Below are 23506 nucleotides of genomic sequence, written 5' to 3'. Positions count from 1 at the left end.
ATATATATATATATATATATATATGAAATCTTCCATAAAATCTTACCTGAAACAGCAGGCGAGATTGGGCGGGGGGGAGGGCACAGCCAAAACTCAATCTTCATCATCGATGGCATGTCTTTTTGCTGTGACAAACCCCATTTGAGTACTGGGATTGGTGGGTTTCATTGCTGCAAATTGAGTTAGCAGAAGCAAGCAGAGAGACATTAAATTGTCAATTACAAATACAATATTCTAACATCCCATTAATTACTTTGGAATTTAAAAACTAGATTATGAGAATAATTACTATTTCATTAGTTATCATGTCTTTAAAGATTATCTTTTGGACTCAATTTGGTCTTGCTTTACACATGAGATTATCAATTCACCTTACCCTACTTACGTAATTTCATAATCTAGTCTCTTAAAATTTCATCCTATCTATGTATTTATTATATTCTATTAATTAACTTTATTCCCCCATTCCTATTGAAAATTAACACATGTTCAAAACAAATAGAAATAAATAAAAATATTCAGATATGATACATAAAAAAAAATATTCAAAAATTATTTATTTATTATATTAATTAAACAATCAGAGGTCCATGCTCTTGTCCGCAACTCAAACAAAAGTACAGGATTTTTTTTTTAATGTATCTGTTTAGTTCAATATCCAGAGAGTATTATTAACTTTGTTCTTTTTCCGCCGTGTTTCATTAGATTCAGGTGAAAAATTACAACTTCTATACCTTACTTCAACCTTCTGGTGGTTTATTATGGAACATCAGAGAAGAACAAAGTTTCGATATATAAGAAGCACATCCATCGTCCCAAATACTATCTAAACTTCTTTTAAAAAATGCACCATCTATGATAAAGAAATGAAAAAGTAAAAGCAAGCTTGATTATCATTTTGAAAAGAGTTAGAGAGAAGTCTCACACAGATAGAACAAGATAATATTGAAGAGACGGAAGAGTAAGAGAGTGAACTTGCAAACTAATGGAATTGTAATTCACAATCAACATGATACAACCAATTTTAATGCTTCTCCACCTTCTTTTGCGAACCCAATTTTCACTTGAACAATCAATTGTAACACTTGATGAAACTTTTGATGTATGAATGATACAGGTTTAGCAACCAAAAAATCAAAGGTAGCCAGAAAACCAAGTAAATCAAGCCCAGATTGCAAGGCCAGACATAAGGCCAGCTCCAAGGAACAGCATCAAGTAAGATACTACCTGGAGTCTGAAGTTGCAGCTCATTCTCTTACTAAGAAAATCCGCAGCAATGAGATCCACCAAAGCCATATAAACCAAAATCCCAGCAGAAAGAGAGTCCAAGATGCCCTCAACCACCAGTGCACCGGCACTATGAGGATTGTAGGAAGATGAGATGGCAGTTCCAATCCCAATACCCAATGGGGTAGTGACAGCAAAAAAACATGCCATCAGTGACGCAGATTGAGTGTTGAACTGGGCTTGAGAAATACAGCCTCCAAGGGCAAATCCTTCAAAAAACTGATGGAAGGATAATGCTGCAATTAAAGGTCTTATGGTGCATGGACTTTGTGAAACGCCTAAAGATAGTCCGATTATAATAGAGTGCGAAACAATTCCAAGCTCCAAAATCTGTTAAAAGAAACAGAAAACATATTTAACTGGCAAGCCATAGACAAAAACACATACAGACAAATGATTTAGTGCCAATTTATGTGCAAGAGAAGATTTACCATTATGAAAGTATTTGGCAAAAACAGGATATCTTTACAACTTTCAATAATAAACTGCTAAGGGAAAAATACTTTTAGTTATACTTAATTGAGGGTATCTGAAAAATATTAACTTACCATTGATTTGCATTTTTAGTACTAATTTATTGGCTTCAATAATTTCAACCCACCAAAGTGGCTGAGCTGCTTTCTTCCCAAATCTCTATTTTACATTGGATGTTTAGAAGAATGGAGTTTCCTGCTTGAAAGATTGATTACGGACATTATACATTGTCAATTACTTAGTTTTAAAACTACCTCAGTGCTTTAAACTACTACAGCAAAAGAAAAATAAAGTTCTGTTGTAGCTGGAGGTCATGGTGTTCACTAGGAAGAGAAAAAGATGGTAGATTGGCGCAATGGCATGTGACTCTTTGACTGGAAAAAGTCAAGAGATTGATTTGTAATTGGATTAAGGTGGGTAGTTGGGTTTGCGAGAAATCGACAATGGAGGAGGTTTAAGCGTGAGGATGAAAGCAGGGAAGATGTTGATCACAGTGAATTGAGATTGTCACTTTCTTTATGAGAAGGCATAAAGTCTACGCTAATAACCATATTGGTTAGATCTTATTAATTAGTAAACCAGTAACGATGGTCATATATAGAAACTATATATAAATTACATATAAACTATTTCCCCAATAAAAATTATCAATGAAGAATTTTATTAGACAAAAAGTTTTTAGAGTCCCTAAAGTCTAAAAGATTGAAGGATTTTCTCCGACGAGCCTCAACCAGAGGCCATCAAGGTCAAATATGATATGAAACAAGATAACACAAGAATTGAAATATTTCAATACTGCAGGATATTTACATCATTACAATCTTCTTGTAGTTTGAACGTACTCAACTCATTAAGGAAGTAATAAGAATAGGTTTCTTTATCCATCTTGTATTTTATTTCTTATATAGGTAGTAGCCTTTTTGATTGTTTTCTTATTTAAGGCCCTACACATATTAGGTATTGTAGACACCTCTGTATATAGCTAACAGTTTCATTATTATAAGAAAATATAAACTATTAATTTTATCTCAATATAATTGAGTACCTAACAAACTGTTATTGTAGTTGCAACAACCCAAAATGTGGTTGTGACAACCGTGTTTTTTTTTTTTGAAATAACCCTGTGATTGTGATTATTGCCAATTTCTGCAATTGTGAATTGAATTTATTTTTCTTTCATCTTTTAACCTTCTATAAATCCTACACCGATCTGCTACATCAATAAAACAGCAACAGTTACTCTTGCTGCAAGACTTCTCGGCCAGAAGGCCTATGCTAGATCTAATCCCTAGGACCATAACATATTGAGAAGTCACAGATGACACAGAATTTCCAGCATCAATTTGAGCCTTTCTTCAAACTATTCTAGGAGGATCCCATTTACGTGGAAGAGAGGTAGCACAAGCTCACCATGCAAATAGAATGTCTCTCCTAGGAAATTTTGGCACCCAAAGGAAATGGTACCAGCACCACAAATGCAAGTAGCAACTGTTGGCACAAGGTCACCATACAAAGAGAATGCCTCTCCTGGGAAATCTTGGCAGCCAAAAAAAAAAAAGGTACCAACACCAAACATGTAAGCAGCAACTGTTGTCGCAACAAGCAACATGTTGGCTACAATGCTAACAGAGAATGTGAGGGGTTGGGGAGGGAGAACAATATCTCAATACACTAAGGTAAGATTTTCCCTGCTTCGGTGGCAATGTGGAGCCACTCAGATGCCTGGATTGCTAGCAATATTTTTTCCACGATTAACAAACATCCAAAAAGACAGGGTAGGACTTGTTTCTTTTCAATTGGAATGAGATGCTCAGTTGTGATTCCTCAGCTGGAACATGAGATACTTCATGTATCATAGAAACGTTCAAAATCCCATCACAACCAACAGTTTTGACCCTTAGCATTTAGCAAGAAACTCGGAGAATTGTCAAACTACTTTAGTTGAGTACGATGGAATAGATTAGGCTGGAAGAGCCTTAAGATGTTGAATCGTTGATTGCCACAATTATTTGGTGTCCAGTGACAAGCATTAACTGAAGAGAGAAATGTTATGCACCAAATATTGGGAAACAAGGAGCAACAAGAAGCAATAGATCAGTTTGCTGGGGAAAGGCAAGCAGAACAAGTCCACAAGAGGAAGAAGAAGTCACTCTTCTTGTCTGCTTATGTTTTGGTTTATGCTTTATCCTTTATCTAGGAATAAAGCAAGATGGGAAATTGAAGTTAATTATGGGTAAAATAAACTAGGAAGTTAAGCTTAATAAGGATTGGTCTGATCAATTACTAAATCAAAAATAAATAGCAAAATATCTTCCCCCTTAGTTATTTCATCAAATAAAATTTATTTGTCAAGTATTTATCAAAGAAGGATGGACAATGGATTTATCCAGATTTCCTGAATAGATTATACATAATATTTCTTAAAATATCAAAACTATTATATTATTTAGAAATCTATTATTGTAATTTTAATAGCAATAATATCCAAAGTTAATGGAACTATTATCTAATCTTATTTCGGAAGGGCTACTTAAGAACTATAAATACGCAATTAATCTCACTTTTGAGAGACTTCCACTCATTCAAAAAGAGAGCTTATGGGAGTAGACACTACAGAAATACTTGTTTCTACGTTTGACGCTAAGAGATACGACCAGAACAGTACAAAAATGGCACAAATACTATTATGTTTCCATACTATTTTATTTTATCAATTTGATCTTTATACAATTCATTTTACTCTTTTTGTTTTTATAGTTTCAAAAATTGTACATATTAATTCGTTTATGTTAGTTTCGGATTCTACTAATGTTGTTAACACATTTGCTAGACGTCATCATACTTGACACGTGGATATCATTTTATTGGATACTTTTTCACGTTATATGGTATGTGATATTTAACTTGTAAAAAGTAATTTAAATTTCTAATTATTTATTGATAAAAAAAAAAGAACTATTACATTATTCAGGAGCTTATTATTATAGTTTTAGAAGTATTAGTATTAGCATCTATACTTTAGGGAATTTTTAACCTAATCGAATTTGGGAAAGATTAAATAGAAAAGATTATAAATATCTATGTCATCTCACTTATCGGGGAAATCCAGTTACTAAAGAAAATTTTTTTTGAGAGTCTTCTCAATCTTTTGCTATACAGTACAACAAATCTTCATGCGCAATGTTTGAGAACTTTTTAGGTCTGATATCTAAGAAAGTTTTGCATATTCCCTAGCTTTTCATCCATCAACTTAATTATAAGAGAATGAATAGTTCTTCCACATGAGTCCTAAACATAGGTCAAGGCCGAAAATTTAAAGAAGCAAGCATCATGCTTGCTGAAAAATATTAAAACACTTCAGCCCTGTTTGATATATATATATTTTTTTGAAATAACTGTTTGACATATAAATACTTTTTATTTTTTACTTCTAAATTTATTTTATAGGTATACATAACATAACCCCAAAGTCTAAATTCTTTTTAATTCTACTGAAAATCAAAAGTTTCTGATTTCTAATATCTGATTTTCTTATTGTCTGCACATATTAATCATTAAAAAAGTTGAAACTACAGTTATTAGGTTATGTATTTTTTAAGTTTAAATACGTAATATATATAAAATTTTATTTTATTTTTTAAAAAAGAACAATATAAGTGGATGGAGTTGACTTGAAAATTGACAAATCAACAACCACCAACAGAGCTATCAAAGAGACTGCCCAATCCAAACCAACCCAGTTATTGCTCATAAACAATATAATAGAAGGGTAAAATAGTCAATCCACACAAGCGATAAAACCTATCTTTTTGAAAAAAGAAATCAGAAAAGAACAAGAAGAAATTAGAGAAACTAATATTTGAAAATAGAAAAGGAAAGCAAATTACCTGAGAAACAACGACGTGCCTAATGCTACTATCCTCGTCCCTATCTCCAAATCCATGGTCGTGGCCATGTCCATGGCCGTGCAGGTGAACGTGTCCGACTCCGTGGACCTTGGCTTGCCCGTCACAAGCGTCCTGCCCATGAGGGTGGTTATGTCTGTGGTGAGCTGCGTGTGCATGCATTCCCACGATGTGCATCCCACCACCTTCTTCCTCACCAAACACCTTTCCCTTCCGATCTTTATTATCTTCCATATCCACCGCTACGATGCCCGACTCCGACTCCGAATTCGCAGCTGAACCTCCATGCTCTTCCCTTACCCGAGTCAACCCCTGCTTCCTTTCGTAATACTGGGTCCCCACAAAATCAGCCAACAGCGTCATTAACGCTGCAATCATTGCGAAGAACCCGGAGAAAGGAAACTTGGACCATGGGAATTCGGGCAGACATGGGTCTGATAGTGCATCCGACCCGCCCGAAAGCATGTGGACGAATCCGGTCGCCAGGATGACACCCGCGGCGAAAGCCTTCGCCGCTACGAAGAGGCTGCCGTCCGTTCGGAGAAGTCGGCGGTGCCTGCCGAGGAGAGGGATGGAGACGCCGGTCACGCCGGCGAGGAGAATGGCCGCCATAGCCACGAATTTCAGGATCCTCGCCGTGGAGTCATCTCGGCATAGGTCCGAATCAGTCGGGTTGCAGTTCGCGGAGAGCATGGAATCGGATATTGTCTGCAAGAAGGACTCTATTTGCGGTCCCAATTGAAAGAAAACACACAAGTGCTCAGATTTTTCAGAAAATGAATCAGGAATCGAGTACTCGAATCAAGAACCAAACAAACCATAATTCGGAAGAAATCGATTAATTTGCTCAAAATTTAATTTCTTGTTCCCGAAATTAAGGACGATTAAACTCTGTTTGGGTTTATGAAAAAACGCGAGAAAGAAACAGAAATTTGCATCGTCTTGAAGAGTAAACGAAATTCCGGCATCCAAGAAAACAATGATTGCGTCTGATTAAATAAAATTAAACAGCAAAAAAGATAAAATACAGAGAAACCGATAAAACCCAGGATTCAAAATTCCTTTCTATTTAAATTGCAATGGTAACATAAAGAAACAATAAACAAAGTGTTTTCCGCAATACCTGAGAACGCTCGAGATTTTGATCCGAAACGATCCAGATAAAGCAACTGCAGAAAATCCTGAACCAAACAACACCGACCATACAATCATCAATTCAAACCAAATGATTGAAAAATAAAGAAAAACACAGAGAGAAACGGAGAGGGAGATAAACAAGGGGAATGAATTACATAATTAAAAAGAAAAAAGAAAGAACCTCGAAGAACAACATGGAAGAATAAAGAAGAGGAAGCGTGATGATGATACTAGGGTTTATACAACCTAGGAGGAATTTTAAATCCGGAAAGTGCAAAAAGCACGAAGGAAAATGAACTAAACAAAGGGAATGGCGAAAAATGTCGGAGAAAGATGATGACAGAATGTCGTGTGGGAATAGCCGAGAACAGAGAAGGGGAAAAGTGAGAAAGCGGAGAAACGTAGAGTGTCGACATAGTCTGACGAAATGGTGGGGGAGAAGAAGTAGCAGGTGAAGAAAGTTGCGACTTTTTGCAATAAAATGACCACGATTGTGTCGACATATTTTGCCATTGATTTATCCATTTTTAATAATTATTATTATTAGGGAGTCTTCAAGGTTGATTCTCTTATATTTTAAAATATTTGGTGTAATTTAATTTTTAATTATAACTTATATTTTATATTTATTTTAAATCTTTTAAATTTATTTTTTAATAAAAAATTAAAATAATCAAATTATATTTAAATATTTTAAAAAATAATTCAAAAAACAGCTTTGACTAGTTAATTAAATTAATTAATTAATAATAACGTGCATGAAATAATATAAGTCATTAAATATTTGGAAAAAGTATGAGCGCATTTTTATTAACTTGTTGTAAAACCAAAGCGGTTTATTTTTTATAATAATAATTACAATGTTTTAAGTACATAATTATTTATTTTTAAAAATATAAATTTATTTATTTTACGTTATAAATATATTCTACGCTCATAATTTTCACCGCCTGGTTTACCGTCATTCCAGAATTTTCACCTCAGACCGTCGTCCTGGATTTTCTGCTTTTCTTTCTTCGCCGCAATTCTCACCATTATTTTCTCCATTCTTCATTTTGCGGATTCTCTTCTTTTTCTTTCTTTCTTTTTTTACAAATTACAAATTGTTTTCGAGCGATGGTTCATTCTGGAGAATGATGGCAAAGATTGAGGATTACGTAGGAGCGGAAGAAAGAGAGTTAGTGATGGAGTTGGTCATTGAACGAGTTATCTGTAATTTGTTCATGAAAAGAATCAAGAAACTCGTTGCTGTTAGAGTAGAAGACGACCCATCTCCATCTCCATGGTGATAATGGATGAAATGTGACGAATTCGAAATCTCCAAATGAAATAAATTATAAATTAAATACGAAAATAAAATAAATAGTTAAGATTTACATTTTTTACATAATAACTTATGAGAATTACTCTTTTGAACATTCTTTACATAATAACGTATGAGAATTACTCTTTTGAAGTAAATATAAAAAAATAAAGAAATAAGTAAAAAATAAATAAAATTAGCATATTACTCGTAACCCTCTTGTGAATTGGGTTTTGGATCCTGATTCTCTTAATCTGAAATTGTTAAATAAGAAATGAGTTATATTAACCCATTAAAAATATCACACTATTTACTGACACAAAAATGAAGGTTGGTAAAAAATTAAAACAACTAATAGAGTATTTAACTAAACAAATGCATTTATTAATAATAAAACAATTTTGTAACGCCTGAAAAATTTGAAAAAATTTATTATTTTATTATTAAATATTTTTATTAAGTTTTTAAAAAAAAAGTGTCACGTCAGCAGCCACGTCAGCAGACCCAGTCAGCAGTCCTGGCCAACCAGGACCTGCCACGTGGCAAAACCACATCGACCGGGGATGGGCCACGTTGGCAATCCGCGTACGCGCGATTGGACGGTCTAGATCAAGCGTGCGCACGGACGGCCCAGATTCAATAAAAAACGGACGGCCCAGATTAAAACAAAATGGACGGCTGAGATCAAAAGGCAAAAGGGTATAAATAGAACCCCCACACCTGACCACAAAAACCCTAGCCGCCTGCCATCGCCGGAGAAGACGAACAAGACGCCGGAGAAGCCGGCCGCCGCCACCCGCCGCCGCACCGGGGAGATTTTCGACCGCCGATCGAGGTAAATTTCATACCCCGACTCGTTTTTCCACGCTGATTTCCCCTGTGGCCAAATCGGAGCCAAAATCCCGGCCAAACGGCCGAAAAACACGGCCGAAACCCAGCGGCACCGCCGCGCCCCTCCTCGGTTTTTGCCTCCGATGAGGCCCTTCCCGGCCTCCGTTTGATGCAATTTTTATATTACTGTGATCACCATTCTTTTCTCTACAGGTTGATCGGAGCCGAATCACCAAAACACGAACCTCACCGGAGAGCCGCCGCACCCGAGAGCACCGCCGCCAGTAAGCTTCGGTTTTCCGTAATTTTTTGGCCCCCCGAGGGCCCTAGGGTTGTTTTATCGTAAGGACCGATGCAAGTGTGGCCGAATTAGGCCAGAAACGGCCGAAAACAGCCAAACCGAGGCGAATCGCCGCCACAAGCGGCGGTGCCGTCGCCGGAGCACGGCGGAGCCGCCGTGCCGGAATTGGGATATTGGCCAAAAAGGGGCCCTGGGCCTAATTTGAGATTTTTTTGAAACACGTGCAGGTACCAGTAGTGCGTTTCAGTTCCTCGGAAAAAATTCAGGGAAAATTAGGGACAACCTGTAGGCGCACTGTGAAGCCGTGTTCGGACCCCGAAACGAGTAAGGACCCCTCACCCTATTTCCTATCACGGTATTAAAGTTCAAAAATGATAAAACGGTATTTCTTGAATCAACGAATGTGTGAAATTGCTTAAGGTCGCTAATGGAGCCCGAGTCTAGTGTGTTTGTCGGTTAACTGTTATTTGGCATATTTTACAGTTTTAAATGCAGTATGAGGTCTGATGTTTTTATTTCATTGTTTCGCGTGCATATTTTATTGTTTTATTGATTATGGGTTGAATGACTGAGAAACCGATGCTGTATGTTGTCTTGTTTGGCATAAAATTACTGTTTGCTTGTTTGTATGTAAATTGATGATGCTGGCTGAGGAAAAGAAGAATGAAAGATTATGTAAATTGATAATTGTATAATGTGGTCAGCTTGACTAGATATCCTGGGAGATGGTGGACGGACCGGGTCCGTAGGGAACCCTACCGGGATTGTGGTCTCTCATACCGGACGAGGTATGAAGACCTTATGTGTTTTGGCGCTCATACCGGACGGGGTATGGGAACGGCCCGTTTCACCCTCATACCGGACGGGGTAATGAGGTCTATAGTTTTGGCACCCATACCGGACGGGGTATGGGGATGGCCCTGGAATCTGATTTCAAGTGTTAAGGGTTAACGGATAGCGGGACCCCTATGGATACTAGTAGGCTGGTAAATGAGGAAAATATGTTGTGTAATGATTGAATTACAAAAGGCGTGATAAGTATTATGTTATACAGTTTATATGATTTCATGATGATGATAATGTTATTGCTTTCGTATATTGTTTTATGAATTTCACCGAGGTAAGTGGATGGTAAAGGATTTATTATTGGCAAAAGGATTTGTTGTAAATTATGCTCCATTGGTCTTTTTGTGTTTTCTACTCACCTTTACCTCCGTGACGGTGAGATATCGTGATGTCTTTACTGGCTAGTGTAGCTCATTCCTTATTTAATCATTTCAGATCAGGAAGACATTGTTCCCGAGCCCGTTCCGCAGGAGGATGACGAAGGGGACGCCTAAAGACTCCATAGTCATATTCATAGCTTTTACTTTCGAGTTTCTCCTTTAGTTAGTTTGATTTTTTATATTTTGTGAGCACGTTTTTTGTTTTAGTGTAAGGGATGTTAATCGAAATTTTGACTTCGCTTCTGCATTTGATATTTTTAATACACATTTCATTTTAAATTTCCGGGGTCGTTACAAATTTACCGTCCACTTAACGCAACGAGATTTATAAAAACAACCTATAAAAATAATAACATCGCACTTATCACGATTTCATATGCAATCGGTAACATGAACACATTAGAAATCCATATTTAAAATCAAACAACAACTGTCCCTTTCCATCAGCCTGTTAGTATTCATGGGGGTTCATAGAGATGTCTCCTCTACGCATGAACCATTTCCTTTAATATTCTCAATTAATGGGCCGTCTCCATACCCTGTCCGGTATGAGTACCAAATTACTAAATCTCAATACCCCGTCCGGTATGAACGCAAATTACCAAGTCTCGATACCTCATCCGGTATGAGATAACGTTCACGGTAGGGTTCCTTATTGTACTCGGTCTATCCACCATCTCTCAGGATATCCAATAAAACTGTTGTTTTATCCATTCACTTAATCACATAATTTTCTGTTTTTCTTCAGTCTCCATTTTTCAATTTAATGATAATCACATAAATCAGCAATACATACATTCGAAACTATAAAATCGATCAACGAAATACTATCATGTAATTAACTGTAAAATAATTCAATAGAATCACTAATAGATAATCTCCAGTTCTGACTCCATTAATAACCTGTAATTAATATGAATATTTTTTAAATTACACAAAATATAGTATTATTATTTATTTAGACTTCAATTCTATAACAGAGAATAGGGTGAGAGATTCTTACATAATTTGATGTCTGGAAAGCTAAGCTGTTGACTGCGTCTACTAGCAATTCTCGGGTTCCTTGAATTTTTTTTCGAGAATTAAAATGCGGTATAAGTACCTACAAATATCCAAAAAAACTAAAAAATAGTCTCAAGACCCATGTTTGGCAAATTCTCGAATTCTGCAATGGCGGCTCCGCCGTGCTCTAGCGTCGGCGCCAGTCCGCCGTGCTCTAACGTCGGCACCGCCGCTGGCGGCGGCAGTCCGCCTTGGCTCGGCTATTTTCGATCAATTTTACATCAATTCCTATGAGAAAACACATTAAGTGGCATTGGCTGACCGAAAAAAATACAAAAAATTGAAACTCACCGGCGGCGGGGCTCTCCAGTGCGGCAGCTCCTTCTGCTCATGTTTTGGTTGGATGTTTTGCTCCAGTCAACCTGTAGAGAAGGAAACGATGATCACAATGGTGAAAAAATTACGCAGAATGGGAATCAGGAAGGGTTTCATTGGAGGCATTTTGTAAAATTTCCCATGGCGGCGGCGCCGAGCTTTGCTCACGATTTTCGGCCAATCCACTGATGTTTTTGCTCCAATTTGTCCATGAGGATGTTTATAAATTTTGAGCAAAGGAGAAAGTTTTACCTCTTTTGGCGGTCGGAAAGGGCTCAAGTGTAGCGATGGGTGGCGACGGCCTCCTTCCCGGCGGCTGGATCTTCTTCTCCGGCCGGGGGGGGGGTCTGGCGGCTAGGGTTAGGGTTTGGTGTGAAGGAGGTTATTTATACTCGTCCCTTTCTGATCTGAATCGTCCATCGCGTTTGATCTATACCATCCGATCGCGATTAAATAGGGAGTGAATTTGGGTCGTTCATCGCGATCCAATCTGAGTCGTTCGATCGCGTTTAAATAGGAAACGAATCTGGGTCGTTCGTGTGCGAGGGGACGAATCTAGGTCGATCAATCGCGAGCACGCGGATCGTCTGTGTGGCCTCCCGCATGGCACTGCGTCAGTGTCCGTTGCCACGCGGCGCATCCTGGTTCATCGAGACTACTGATTAGGCATCCCACGTGGCACAAATGCTCTAAATGGCATTTTGACCCCCCAGTTTCCGATTTTTCTTTCAAAAATACATTCAGAACAAAAATTTTCACCCTTTTTTTCCTAAAATTATTTTCAATTTCATCCCCATCAAATTTTCTTCATTTTTACACTAAGTTAAAATTAAAAAATAAAGAATTATGTTTATAAATTAATTTTAAATTATATTAACATTAAATTTTGGATGTTACAATTATCTTCTCCTTAAAAAAAATTTGATCCTTCAAATTTGTCTCTCTTCCTCTCAATCAAATAGCTGGGGATATTAGGCTCTGAAGTTTGATTCTAACCCCCATGTGGCCTCTCTCGGTGTGTGATTCTGCCATAGAACCTTAACAAAGGAAATTTTTCAGTTGCGGAGTAATCTGCTTTTTCGATCCACAATACCGACTGGTACTTCTTCGTAGGACAGATCTTCTTGGAGTGAAAGAGACTTATGGGCCAAGACGTGATAGGAGTTCGAGTTGTACTTGCGTAGCATAGACACATGAAATATATTATGGACCCTGAAAAGTTTTAGAGGCAGCACTAGTTTGTAGGTGGCGGTACCAATTCTGTCTAAGATCTTGAATGAGCTAATAAACCGGGGGCTTAGTTTCCCGATCTTGCCAAACCTACTAATTCCTTTGAAAGGAGTGAACTTAAGGAACACCCGATCGCCTTTCTCAAATTCCAAATCCCTCCTCCGGATGTCCGCATAACTCTTCTGTCTGCTCTGAGCCGTCTGAATGTTCTTCCTGATCTTAACTATTTTGACTGTAGTTTCCTCTATAAGGTTGGAGCCGAACAGTTTTCTATCACCCACTTCTTCCCAACAGATCGGCGATCTGCATGGGCAGTCATACAATGCCTCGTACGGACCCATGCCAATATTTACTTAGTAGCTGTTGTTATAGGCGAACTCTATCAGGGGTAGATGGTCATCCTAATGGTCTCCAAAGTCAAGAATGCAAGCTTGGAGCATATCTTTAAGAGTACAGATCGTTCTTTCTGACTGTCTATCGGGTTGAGAGTGAAATGAAGTACTAAGGAATAGTTTCGTTCTCACAGCTTGCTGAAAGATAGAGCAGAACCGAGAAGTGAACCCGGGGTCCCTATCGGATACTACTGTTACTAGCACTTCATGTAATCTAACTATTTTTCGGATGTACATTCTTACCAACTTGTTCAAGGGATCAGTCATCCTGATGGCCAAGAAGTGGAAAGAGTTGGTAAGTCGGTCAACAATTACCCAGATGACATCATGTCATGAGCGTACCTTAGGCAATCCTGTCACAAAATCTATTGTGATATGTTCTCACTTCCACTCCAGAATTGGTAATGGCTGAAGTAGCCCACCTGGGAGTTTATGCTGTCTTGACCTGTTGACATACGAAACACTTAGAAACAAAGTCAGTTATATCTTTTTTCATCCCGTTCTACCAAAATCGGGGTCGCATACTTTGATACATTTTAGTACTTTCGGGATGCATGATAAACTTTGAGTTATGGGCCTCTGTTATGATGTCCCCTTTCAATTTACTGTCACCTGAAACACATACTCTGTCCTGAAATCTGAGCAACCCATCAGCAGAGACTCAGAATTCTGAGTTAACCCCCCTGTTCTGTATCTTTCTTAAGGGCTGTTAGGATGGAATCAGCGGACTGAGCTTCTTTTATTCTCTAGATTAACTCCGGCTGAACAGTCAGGTGGCCCAAACATGTGACTCTTTTCAGGTCCTGAAGCCGAACCTGTTGTGCGGCCCCTATCTGTCTGCATTTTGAAATCATCCGATGAGCTAATGTATCTGCGCTTTTCTTACTGAGTGTGTCAGCTACCACGTTACCCTTACCTAGGTGATATGTCACAATCATAGTTTTTGAGGAGTTTTATTCAGCTTCTCTAACGCATGTTGAAATCTTTTTGAGTGAATATGTGTTTCAACCTCTTATGATATGTATAGATCTGAAAGGTCTCCCCATACAAATAATGACGTTAAATCTTCAAGGCATGGATAATTATGGCAAGTTCTAAGTCATGGGTAAGATAATTTTTCTCATGACTCTTCAACTACCTGAACCCATAGGCCATAACCTTCCCATGTTGCATCAAAACAAAACCTAACCCTAGGTAGGAAGCATCGCTGTAAACTGTATATCCACCTGATCCACTCGGCAAGGCCAACACAGGTGCGGTAATTAACCGTTTTCTTAGTTCTGAAAAGCTTCTCTCACAGTTCTCGTTCAACTCAAACTTGACATTCTTCTTTGTAAGCCGAGTCAGAGGAGCAACTAGACTAGAAAAATCTTCCACAAACTTGCGGTAATAACCTGTCATCCCCAGAAAGCTACAGATTTCCTTAACCGATGTCAATTTTTCCCAGTCGAGCACTACTTCAACTTTTTCGGGGTTCATTGACTCTCCATTCTTTGATATGATGTGTCATAGGAAGGTAATCTACTCAAACCAGAACCCACACTCACTCAACTTTGCATACAGCTTTTTTTCTTTGAGAACCTGCAAAACCTGAGTCAGATGGTGAGTGTGTTCATCTCTGTTTTTTGAATAAACTAAGATATCATCGATGAACACAATAACAAACTGATCTAGAAATTGTCTGAACACCCGGTTCATCAAGTCCATGAAGATAGCTGGAGCGTTGGTTAGTCCAAATGGCATGACCAAGAATTCATAATATCCGTACCTGATTCGAAAGGTTGTTTTGGAAATGTCTTCTGCCCTGATTTTTACATGATGGTAACCTGGACGCAGATCTATTTTAGAGAAGATTTATGCACCTTGTAACTGATCAAAGACATCATCGATCCTAGGGAGGGGATATTTGTTCTTGATCGTGGCCCTGTTCAGACCTCTATAATCAATACATAGCCTCAACGTCTCATCTCCCTTTCTTGCAAATGTGACTCTGGCAACCCAAGGAGACAAACTATATCAGATGAATCCACTGTCCTGTAATTTAGTGATCTATTTCTTCAATTTCTCCATCTCAACGTGTCTCATGCGGTAAGGAGCAACCGAAATAGGCTGGGTGCCTAGCTGAAGGTTTATGGTGAATCTGACTTCTCTATCCACTAACAATCTAGGTAGTTCATCTAAAAATACATTTATAAAGTCTCGGACTACTGGAATCTCTTGAATACACATTTCTTTTTTGGGTTTGCCTAGTTAGAGAAAACAGTTTGGCTTAAAATACTTGATAATAAAAAAATTTTCCATGAGGGAACAAATGTTATAAGATTTTATTAATTTATAAATAACTCCTCATTAGGAGGGTTAAATACAACCCTCTTGCTAAAATAATCTACAGTGGCGTGATACATCGTTAGCCAGTTCATTCCTAAAATTATATCGAAGTCCCTCATGTCAATTTCTATTAGGTCCACACTTAATTTCCTATCTGCTATATTTATGACACATGCTTTGTATACAACCTCCCCCAATAGTGTCCTACTCCTAGGAGTAGACACAAACAATACAGAATTAAATTTTTTAGGTAATACATCTAATTTTGATGCAAAAATATGTGAAACAAATGAATGCGATGCACTAGTATCAGTTAAGACATGAGCAAAATAGTTACAGATGATGTACATACTCTGTACCACGTCCGGGTTGGCTTCTGCATCCTGCTGTGTGAGATTGTAAACCTTGCCCTGGATAGGAGGTCTGACCTGGTTCTGGTTCCTCGGGCACTCCTTTGCATAATGTTGGACGCTACTACATATGTGATAGGTGTTGTTGAGTCGATAGCTGGGTCAGTCCCCATGATCCTTGCCATAATACTGACAGATCTTGCCGCGTCATGCTGCTGAAACCTAAGGGAGAGCCTGAGTCATCGGTCTGGGTCTCTTGTTCTGTTGAACAGGTGCAGTAGGTGCTGGTTTGCGATGTGGGGCTGAGGACTTAAGGTTCCCTACTGCTTAAGGGAAGGTGCGAAGACTCATCTCTGCTAACTATGTCTTGGCCAGAATAGCCGAATAAGTACTGAGCTTGAGCATAAACAACTGCTGTTTGATCTCAGGAAGGAGACTCCACTCAAACCTTTTAGCCTTCCGGCCATCATCCATGATGCTCTTAGGAGAATATTGACCCAACTCTAGGAACTTGCGAGCATATTCTGATACAGTCATGTCCCACTGAACCAAGTGTACAAACTTTATTTTTTTCAGATATCGGAGATACTTTGGGAGGTACTCTACATGAAAGACCATCAGGAACTGTTCCCAAGTGACTGAAAATGACAGGGTGGTTTGCTTGAGTTGCCACCAGCAGTCTGCTTCTCCCACTAGCATGTAGGTAGCAAAGATGACCTTCTGTTCGAGAATCACCTCAAGGGTCTTGAAGGCCTTTTCTGTCTTAGCTAACCAGAACTCAACCTCTTCAAAGGAACCTTTTACCATTCAAGCAACCTTTTATAACTTTATACAAAAGGGCCAATTCAAACAACAATTAATTATCACTATATGCTCAATTTTAATTAGAGATAACAAAGAATTTCTAAAGAAACAAGATACATGAATTCAACTCTAGAAGCAAACTAGAACAATCTAAATAATGAAGAGCACACACTTGATATAGAAATAAGTGTATGATGATTTTTATGTTAATTAGGTAACACCGAATTGTACTACAGTGGTGCCAGGTGATGCGGTGGTTAGGGCATCGGATTATACTGTGATGGTGCCGGGTGGTACTGTGGAGGAATAAGGTCATATCGGGGTGGTTCAACCTGTGACACCGGGGGGGGGTCAGTTATCTCCCTCCTTTCCTTCCGGGCTTGCTGGGCAACAATGAGTCTCTCCACCATCTCAAATAACCGGTCAACATCTTCTCTAAGCGAACCCTTCCGGACTGCTCGGTTTAATGGGGGTCTTCCTCTCCTCATCTATCTGTACCTGCATTTTACAAGGAATGGTTGAGTGACAATTCATTATTTTTGGTGTTTCCTAAGGATTTTGTGTAAGAAATGGGTACGAGGAACGCAACTCTAATACCAACTGTAACGATCCCGGAATGTCCAAAGAAAATAAATTATAAATTAAGCGCATAAGTAAAATAAATGGTTAAGATTTACATTCCTTACACAATAACTTAAAATACCGAATAGTGTTACGGGAATTACCCTTTTGAAGGAAATAAAAAAAATAAAGAAATAGACGAAAAATAAATAAAACTAGTATACTACTTGCAACTTTCTTTTGAATCGAGCTCTGGATCCTGGTCCTCTTTATATAAAATGGTTAAATAAGAAATGAGGTACACTAGTCCAATAAGAATATTATGCTACTCACTGACACGAAATGAAGGTTGGTAGAAAATCAAAACAACTAATGGAGCACTTAATTAAACAAATGCATTTATTAATAATAAAATTATTTACTGTCCACTTACCACAGCGAGATTTATAAAAATAACCTATAGAGATAATAACATATCACTTATCATGATTTCATATACAATCGATAACATGCACACATTATAAATCCATATTCAATAAATCAAACAATAACTATCCCTTTTCATTAGCCTGCTGGTATCCATGGAAGTTCATAGGGATGTCCCTGCTACGCGTGAACTCTTTCCTTTAACATTCTCAATTAACGGACCGTCTCCATACCTCATCTCGTATGAGCATCAAATTACTAAACCTTAATACCCCGTCCGGTATGAGGGTGAAGCGGGTCGTCCCCATACCCCGTCCGGTATGAGTGTCAAATTACCAAGTCTCGATATCCCGTCCGGTATGAGACAACGTTCTCGATAGGATTTTCTATTATACTCGGTCCGTCCACCATCTCCCAGGATATCCAGTAAGGCTACTGTTTTATCTATTCACTTAATCACACAATTTTTCATTTTTCTTCAGTCTTCATTTTTCAATTCAATGGTGATCATATAAATCATGCATTCGAAATTATAAAATCGATCAATGAAATATTATCATGTAATTAACTTTAAAATAATTCAATAGAATCAACAATAGATAATTTTCGGTTCTGGATTCATTAGTAATCTGTAATTAATATGAATATTTTCTAAATTATACAAAATATCGTATTATTATTTATTTAGACTTCAATTCCATAACAGAGAATAGGGTGATAGATTCTTATATAATTTGATGCCCGAAAAGCTAAGCTGTTGACTGCACCTACTGGCGGTACTCGGGTTCCCTTAATTTTTTTTAGGGATTAAAATAGACTATAAGTACCTATAAATGTCCCCAAAAACTCAAAATCAATCTTAAGACCTTTTTTGGCCAATTCCGGCATAGCGGCTTCGCCGTGCTCCAGCGACAGCGCCAACGCACACGGTGGCGATCCGCCTTGGGTCAACTGTTTTCAGCTGATTTTGCATCAATCCCTGCGAGAAAATAAGTTAAGGAGCTTTGGTTGGCCAAAAAAACACAAAAAACCAAAACTCACCGGCGGTGGGGCTCTCCGGTGCGGCGGCTCATCCGGCTCACATTGCGGTTGGGTGTTTTGCTCCGCTCAACCTGTAAAGAAGGAAACTGTGATCACAATGTTGAAAAATTATGCACAACGGGAATCGAGAAAGGCCTCATCGGAGAATTTTCTGCGATGGCGGCGTCGAAAGTTTTCGGCCAATCTGTCGGTCTTTTTGCTCCGATTTAATCATGAAGGTGTTTAAAATTGAATTCCGAGCAAAAAAATTTTTTTTTACCTCTTTTGGCGGTCGGAACCGGGTCTGGCACAGCGACGAGTGGCAGCGGCTGGATCTTCTTCTCCGACGAGGGGGGTCTGGCGGCTAGCGTTAGGGTTTGGTGTGAAGGGGGTTATATTCGTTCCTTTTTTATTTAGGCTGTCTATCGCATTTGATCTAGACAGTCCGATCGCGATTAAATCTGAAGTGAATCTATACCATTCATTGCGATCCAATCTAGGCCGTCCAATCGCCTTAAATAGAGAACAGATCTGGGTTGTCCGTGCGCGCGGGGGTGAATATGGACCATTCGATCGCGAGTACGTGGATCGCCCGCGTGGCACTGCGTTAGCGTTCGTTGTCACGCAGCACATCCTGATTCGTCGGGCTGCTGATAGGCCATCCCACATTGCATAACTTCTTTAAATTATATTTTGACCTCCAGTTTCTGATTTTTTTTTTCAAAAATACCCCAAAACCCAAAATTTTACATATTTTTCTCAAAATTATTTTCAATTTCATCACCCATCAAATTTTATTCATTTTTACACTAAATTAAAATTAAAAAATAAAAAGTTATATTTATAAATTAATTTTAAATTACATTAACATTAAATTTTCGGTGTTACATGGAAAAGGTTATGATTTTTTAAATATTTATAAAAATAAAATGTTAAATCAGATTTTTCACTTTGTTATGCCTATTCGAATGAGTAGAATTTAACAATTATAAAATATTTTTCTTATTTAAATATATCATGACCTGCTAAAACAAAATCTAATTTAATTACGGAAAGATATTAGAGAATTTCGTAAATATAAAGACATAAAAAGAAACATTGAAAAAAATAGTCATGCTTTTTTGCATTTGTGTTTAAATACTAATTTTCTTATCACTATATTTTACTCTCCTTTTTTTTTTTTTTTCAAAGTATTCAATTTTCTTCTATTTTTTAATTAAAAAAAATACAATTGTTAAATCATACTTAAATACTTAAAAAATAATTAAAAATAATTTTGATTAATTAATTAACTTAATAAATAAACAATATATTATAATACTTTTGTTGTTTTTAATTTATTAATTAATTAGTTAATATCATTTTTATCACTTAATTTTCAAAGTATTAAATATGATATAATCTTTTTAAGTTTTTTTCATTAGAAAATAATAAAAAATTGAACATTTAAAATAAATAAAAATATTAAAAATTAAACTGTAAAGAACGAATATTTGAAAGCAAATTGTAATTACTATCGGAATTTAAAAATAAATTTAGTGATTTATGTATTTATTTATTATTATTGTTCCTTGTTATTATTATTATTATTATTATTTTTAAAAATTAAATATATTCGTATTATTATTTAAAAAGACAGATATATATATATATATATATATATTTGAACTACACTGCATATATGATACACATTCTCTCTTTTTAACCATATATGCATACCCACTCTGTTTTTTTTTTTCCTTCGCTTGTTTGTCTTCTCTCTTCTTTTTTCTTGTCTTTGGCTTTTTCTTCATATAATTGTTTTTTTTTACTTATTTTTATCTTCTTTTAAATCAACTTACCATCCCTTATTTAAATCACTTGATATATATTTTTTTTATCACATTGCTCATTTTTTATAATTATTATTTGATTTTTTAATTATATGATTTTTTTATATAATAATTTTTTTTTACTAATATTCATTAAAATTTCAAAGAATAAAAAATATAAAAATATTATACAAAAATAATTTATTTTATAATCAAATATAATAATTTAAAGTATATGAAGTCAGACTTATCATTAACGACATTATATTACTAGTATTTAAAATTATAACCACTAATTTAAATTCAACAATTTGAAAGTGTTAGACCTCCTTGAGTATTATGAAGATAAATATTTAAGAAAGTAAAGATCATGTGATTTTGTATATTGAAGTTATCTTTAAATCTGCAACATAGGGGAGAAATTTAGTCTTTTAACTCTCGATTGATTAAGACTTCCTACTTATGGCTCCAATTAGTACTTTTGATCCAATGGCAACTTACCCAAACTAACCAGAACTTACCCAAAATGACACACACCACATTATGTTTATTCAGAATTAAGCTGCTGAAAACCATGGATCAAACATGATAGTACTGTAATTTTGTGGAAAATACACATGATGAAGAACCCAGAACTTTAAAAAAAAAAAAAATCATTAATTTTTCAGCATTCAATTCAAATCCGGCAGTTCAATTTATCAGCAGTGCAAAGTTGATTCTGTTTGGCCAATATCTGACGACCCTCCGTCTTGTAATCGAAGTTGCAACAATGTTCTTCCGGGTACCGATGCGACCCACAGTATAAATCTCCGCACCGGCATGGGAAGCCTGTTAAACCCACCTTCTTGTTGCACTTCTTGCATCTCTTCTTCACGCTCACGCTTCTGTCACATTCACCGTCGCCGCCATTAGCAGTCAGAGTATTGTTGCAAGAAAGACTTTGTGGTGGTGGGTCGGTTTGTGCCCTGAATGTGACGGATATTCTGAGCTTAGCCATTTCTTCAGCGAGATAGCATTTGGAACAGAGGTTCTTGTTCTCCGCCGAGCCGTAGAAACCGCATCCCCTTGCGCATAGAGACGGATTTCCATTGTTGCATGAATTCATGGTGGATCCGGTTGATGATTTCGAGTTATTCTTCTGTTATTAATGAAATCAAGGGATTAATGGAAGATTTGATTCGAGTAGAAAGCAAAAAGAACTTAAGAGCTTCTTAGTGAGTAATTCTGGTTCAGTGCTTTGCTTTGTTCTGATTTATAGAGGAAATTCAGCTTCTTGTGGGAAGTCTGTATTCGTCGCCGAAAAGGAAATTCAGGAATTTAAGATTCAAATTCTAAACAGGAAATTTTGTCACTTCAGGAAAACGCCGCGTTTCGGTGAAAAGAAATATTCAGCAATTTAAGATTTAAATTCGAAACAGGAAAACTTTTGTCGCTTCACCAAAACGCGGCGTTTCGGTGAAAAGGAAATTCAGGAATATAAGATTTAAATTCTAAACAGGAAAACTTTTACCCCTTCATCTCCCTTCCAGCAAAACGCAGCGTTTTATTCCTCTTTCTATTTTTTCTTCTCAGTAGTTTTACAGTCTGTCCCATCTATCTCTGCCACTATCTGCTCCTCTTTTTCTTTTATTGCTTTCCAGTTATGTATCTACTGATTTAATGTTGTGTAATTGCTGGGGCCTAAATTTATGAAGTTTTTTTTTTTTTTGTTTTTTTAACTCAATCTTTAAATTTACAAAATTATTTTGTTAACTCAATCTTTAATTATATTTTTAATTAATTTTAAAAATTATAACCATTAATGTGTGCTATATGAAGCCATGGAAAAAAAATTGGACACCACAGAATCTCTTAGAAAACAAGTTAATGTAAAAAATAGGAACCACAAATAATTACTATGTAAGTGGAGTCTCATTGCACCTTTAACACTAAAAACAATAAAGAAACAAAGACTTTGACAAATGTCTGCCATCAAGATTATCTCATCAGTTGTAAAATGTAAAAACAAGAAAGAAAAGCTTTCATTGGTAGTTTAAACTCATGCAAGCCAAAGGGATCATACAATTTAGGCTCTTGCATTAAGGAGCTTGATATTTCATGCAGTTTAGGCTATTGCAACAAGGAGCAATTAGCATGCAGTTTGGGCTTATAAGATGATGGTGATTTGAACACCATTTGATATTACCACCTCAAGCCCAAGTTTTTTTTCTCTCTATTCAACTTCATTATGAGTTCTTTAACAACAAAGAGTAACAACAATGGCTTCTGGTCGATCTACTAGGCAAGATCTGTTTGTCCTTTCAAACCAAAATTCGATTTTTTAATGTTCAAAGTTAGTTTTGGGTGCAAGAAAATGGTTACTATATATTAATAAATAGATGATAATCCATAAAAATTCTGTTCACTATTGATCATACATTATTGAAAAAAAAAATTTAGTCATCAAGGGAAACAAGAATGGGTGACACTCTACCCACTCGGTAAGACTTGAGCTGTTTGGATGATAGTTCCTTCGATGAAATGATTACAGAAGTTGAGCGAATCATGAGAAGGAAAAACAGAGAGGCAGTGAGGCATTTTCAAAAGAACATGAATAACTAAATTTATCCAATATAGAAATAGAAATCACATTCCGTCTAAATGACAGTACAATAAAAGTCTCTTATAAGTCTAAATAAAATATAGTCTTTAACAATAATCTAAATTTGTCAATTGCTTCAACCTCAATTAATTTGTCATTGCT

At 36.7% G+C, this 23506-nt stretch overlaps 1 protein-coding gene and 1 pseudogene across 1 annotated transcript; both read right to left on the bottom strand.

Moving 5' to 3' along the window:
* Window positions 1–867: 867 nt before the first annotated feature.
* ZIP9 (ZIP metal ion transporter family) lies at window positions 868–7276 on the bottom strand. Its single transcript, XM_022052104.2, has 4 exons — window positions 6985–7276; window positions 6790–6847; window positions 5649–6388; window positions 868–1617 (listed from the first exon to the last, which is right to left on the bottom strand). Exons 1-4 carry the CDS (start codon window positions 6997–6999, stop codon window positions 1162–1164), a joined length of 1269 nt encoding a protein of 422 aa, XP_021907796.2. The 5' UTR covers window positions 7000–7276; the 3' UTR covers window positions 868–1161.
* A 14004-nt stretch (window positions 7277–21280) lies between these two features.
* Window positions 21281–22201, bottom strand: LOC148252906 (putative zinc finger A20 and AN1 domain-containing stress-associated protein 8 pseudogene; annotated as a pseudogene).
* Window positions 22202–23506: the final 1305 nt, after the last annotated feature.

This window comes from Carica papaya, chromosome 7 (assembly GCF_054855325.1).
Source record: "Carica papaya isolate Zhongbai chromosome 7, ASM5485532v1, whole genome shotgun sequence".
Lineage (NCBI taxonomy): Eukaryota > Viridiplantae > Streptophyta > Magnoliopsida > Brassicales > Caricaceae > Carica > Carica papaya.
Note: the sequence above shows the minus strand (reverse complement) of the source record. Positions and strands in the feature narration are given on the sequence as shown.

Bases quoted from the DNA above. Each gene is read 5' to 3' on its own strand.
- ZIP9 (XM_022052104.2), bottom strand. The intron at 6,389-6,789 runs GTATTGCGGAAA...GACCGCAAATAG, and splicing joins AAAATCTCGAGCGTTCTCAG to AGTCCTTCTTGCAGACAATA. The intron at 1,618-5,648 runs GTAATTTGCTTT...TTCTTTTAACAG, and splicing joins GGCACGTCGTTGTTTCTCAG to ATTTTGGAGCTTGGAATTGT.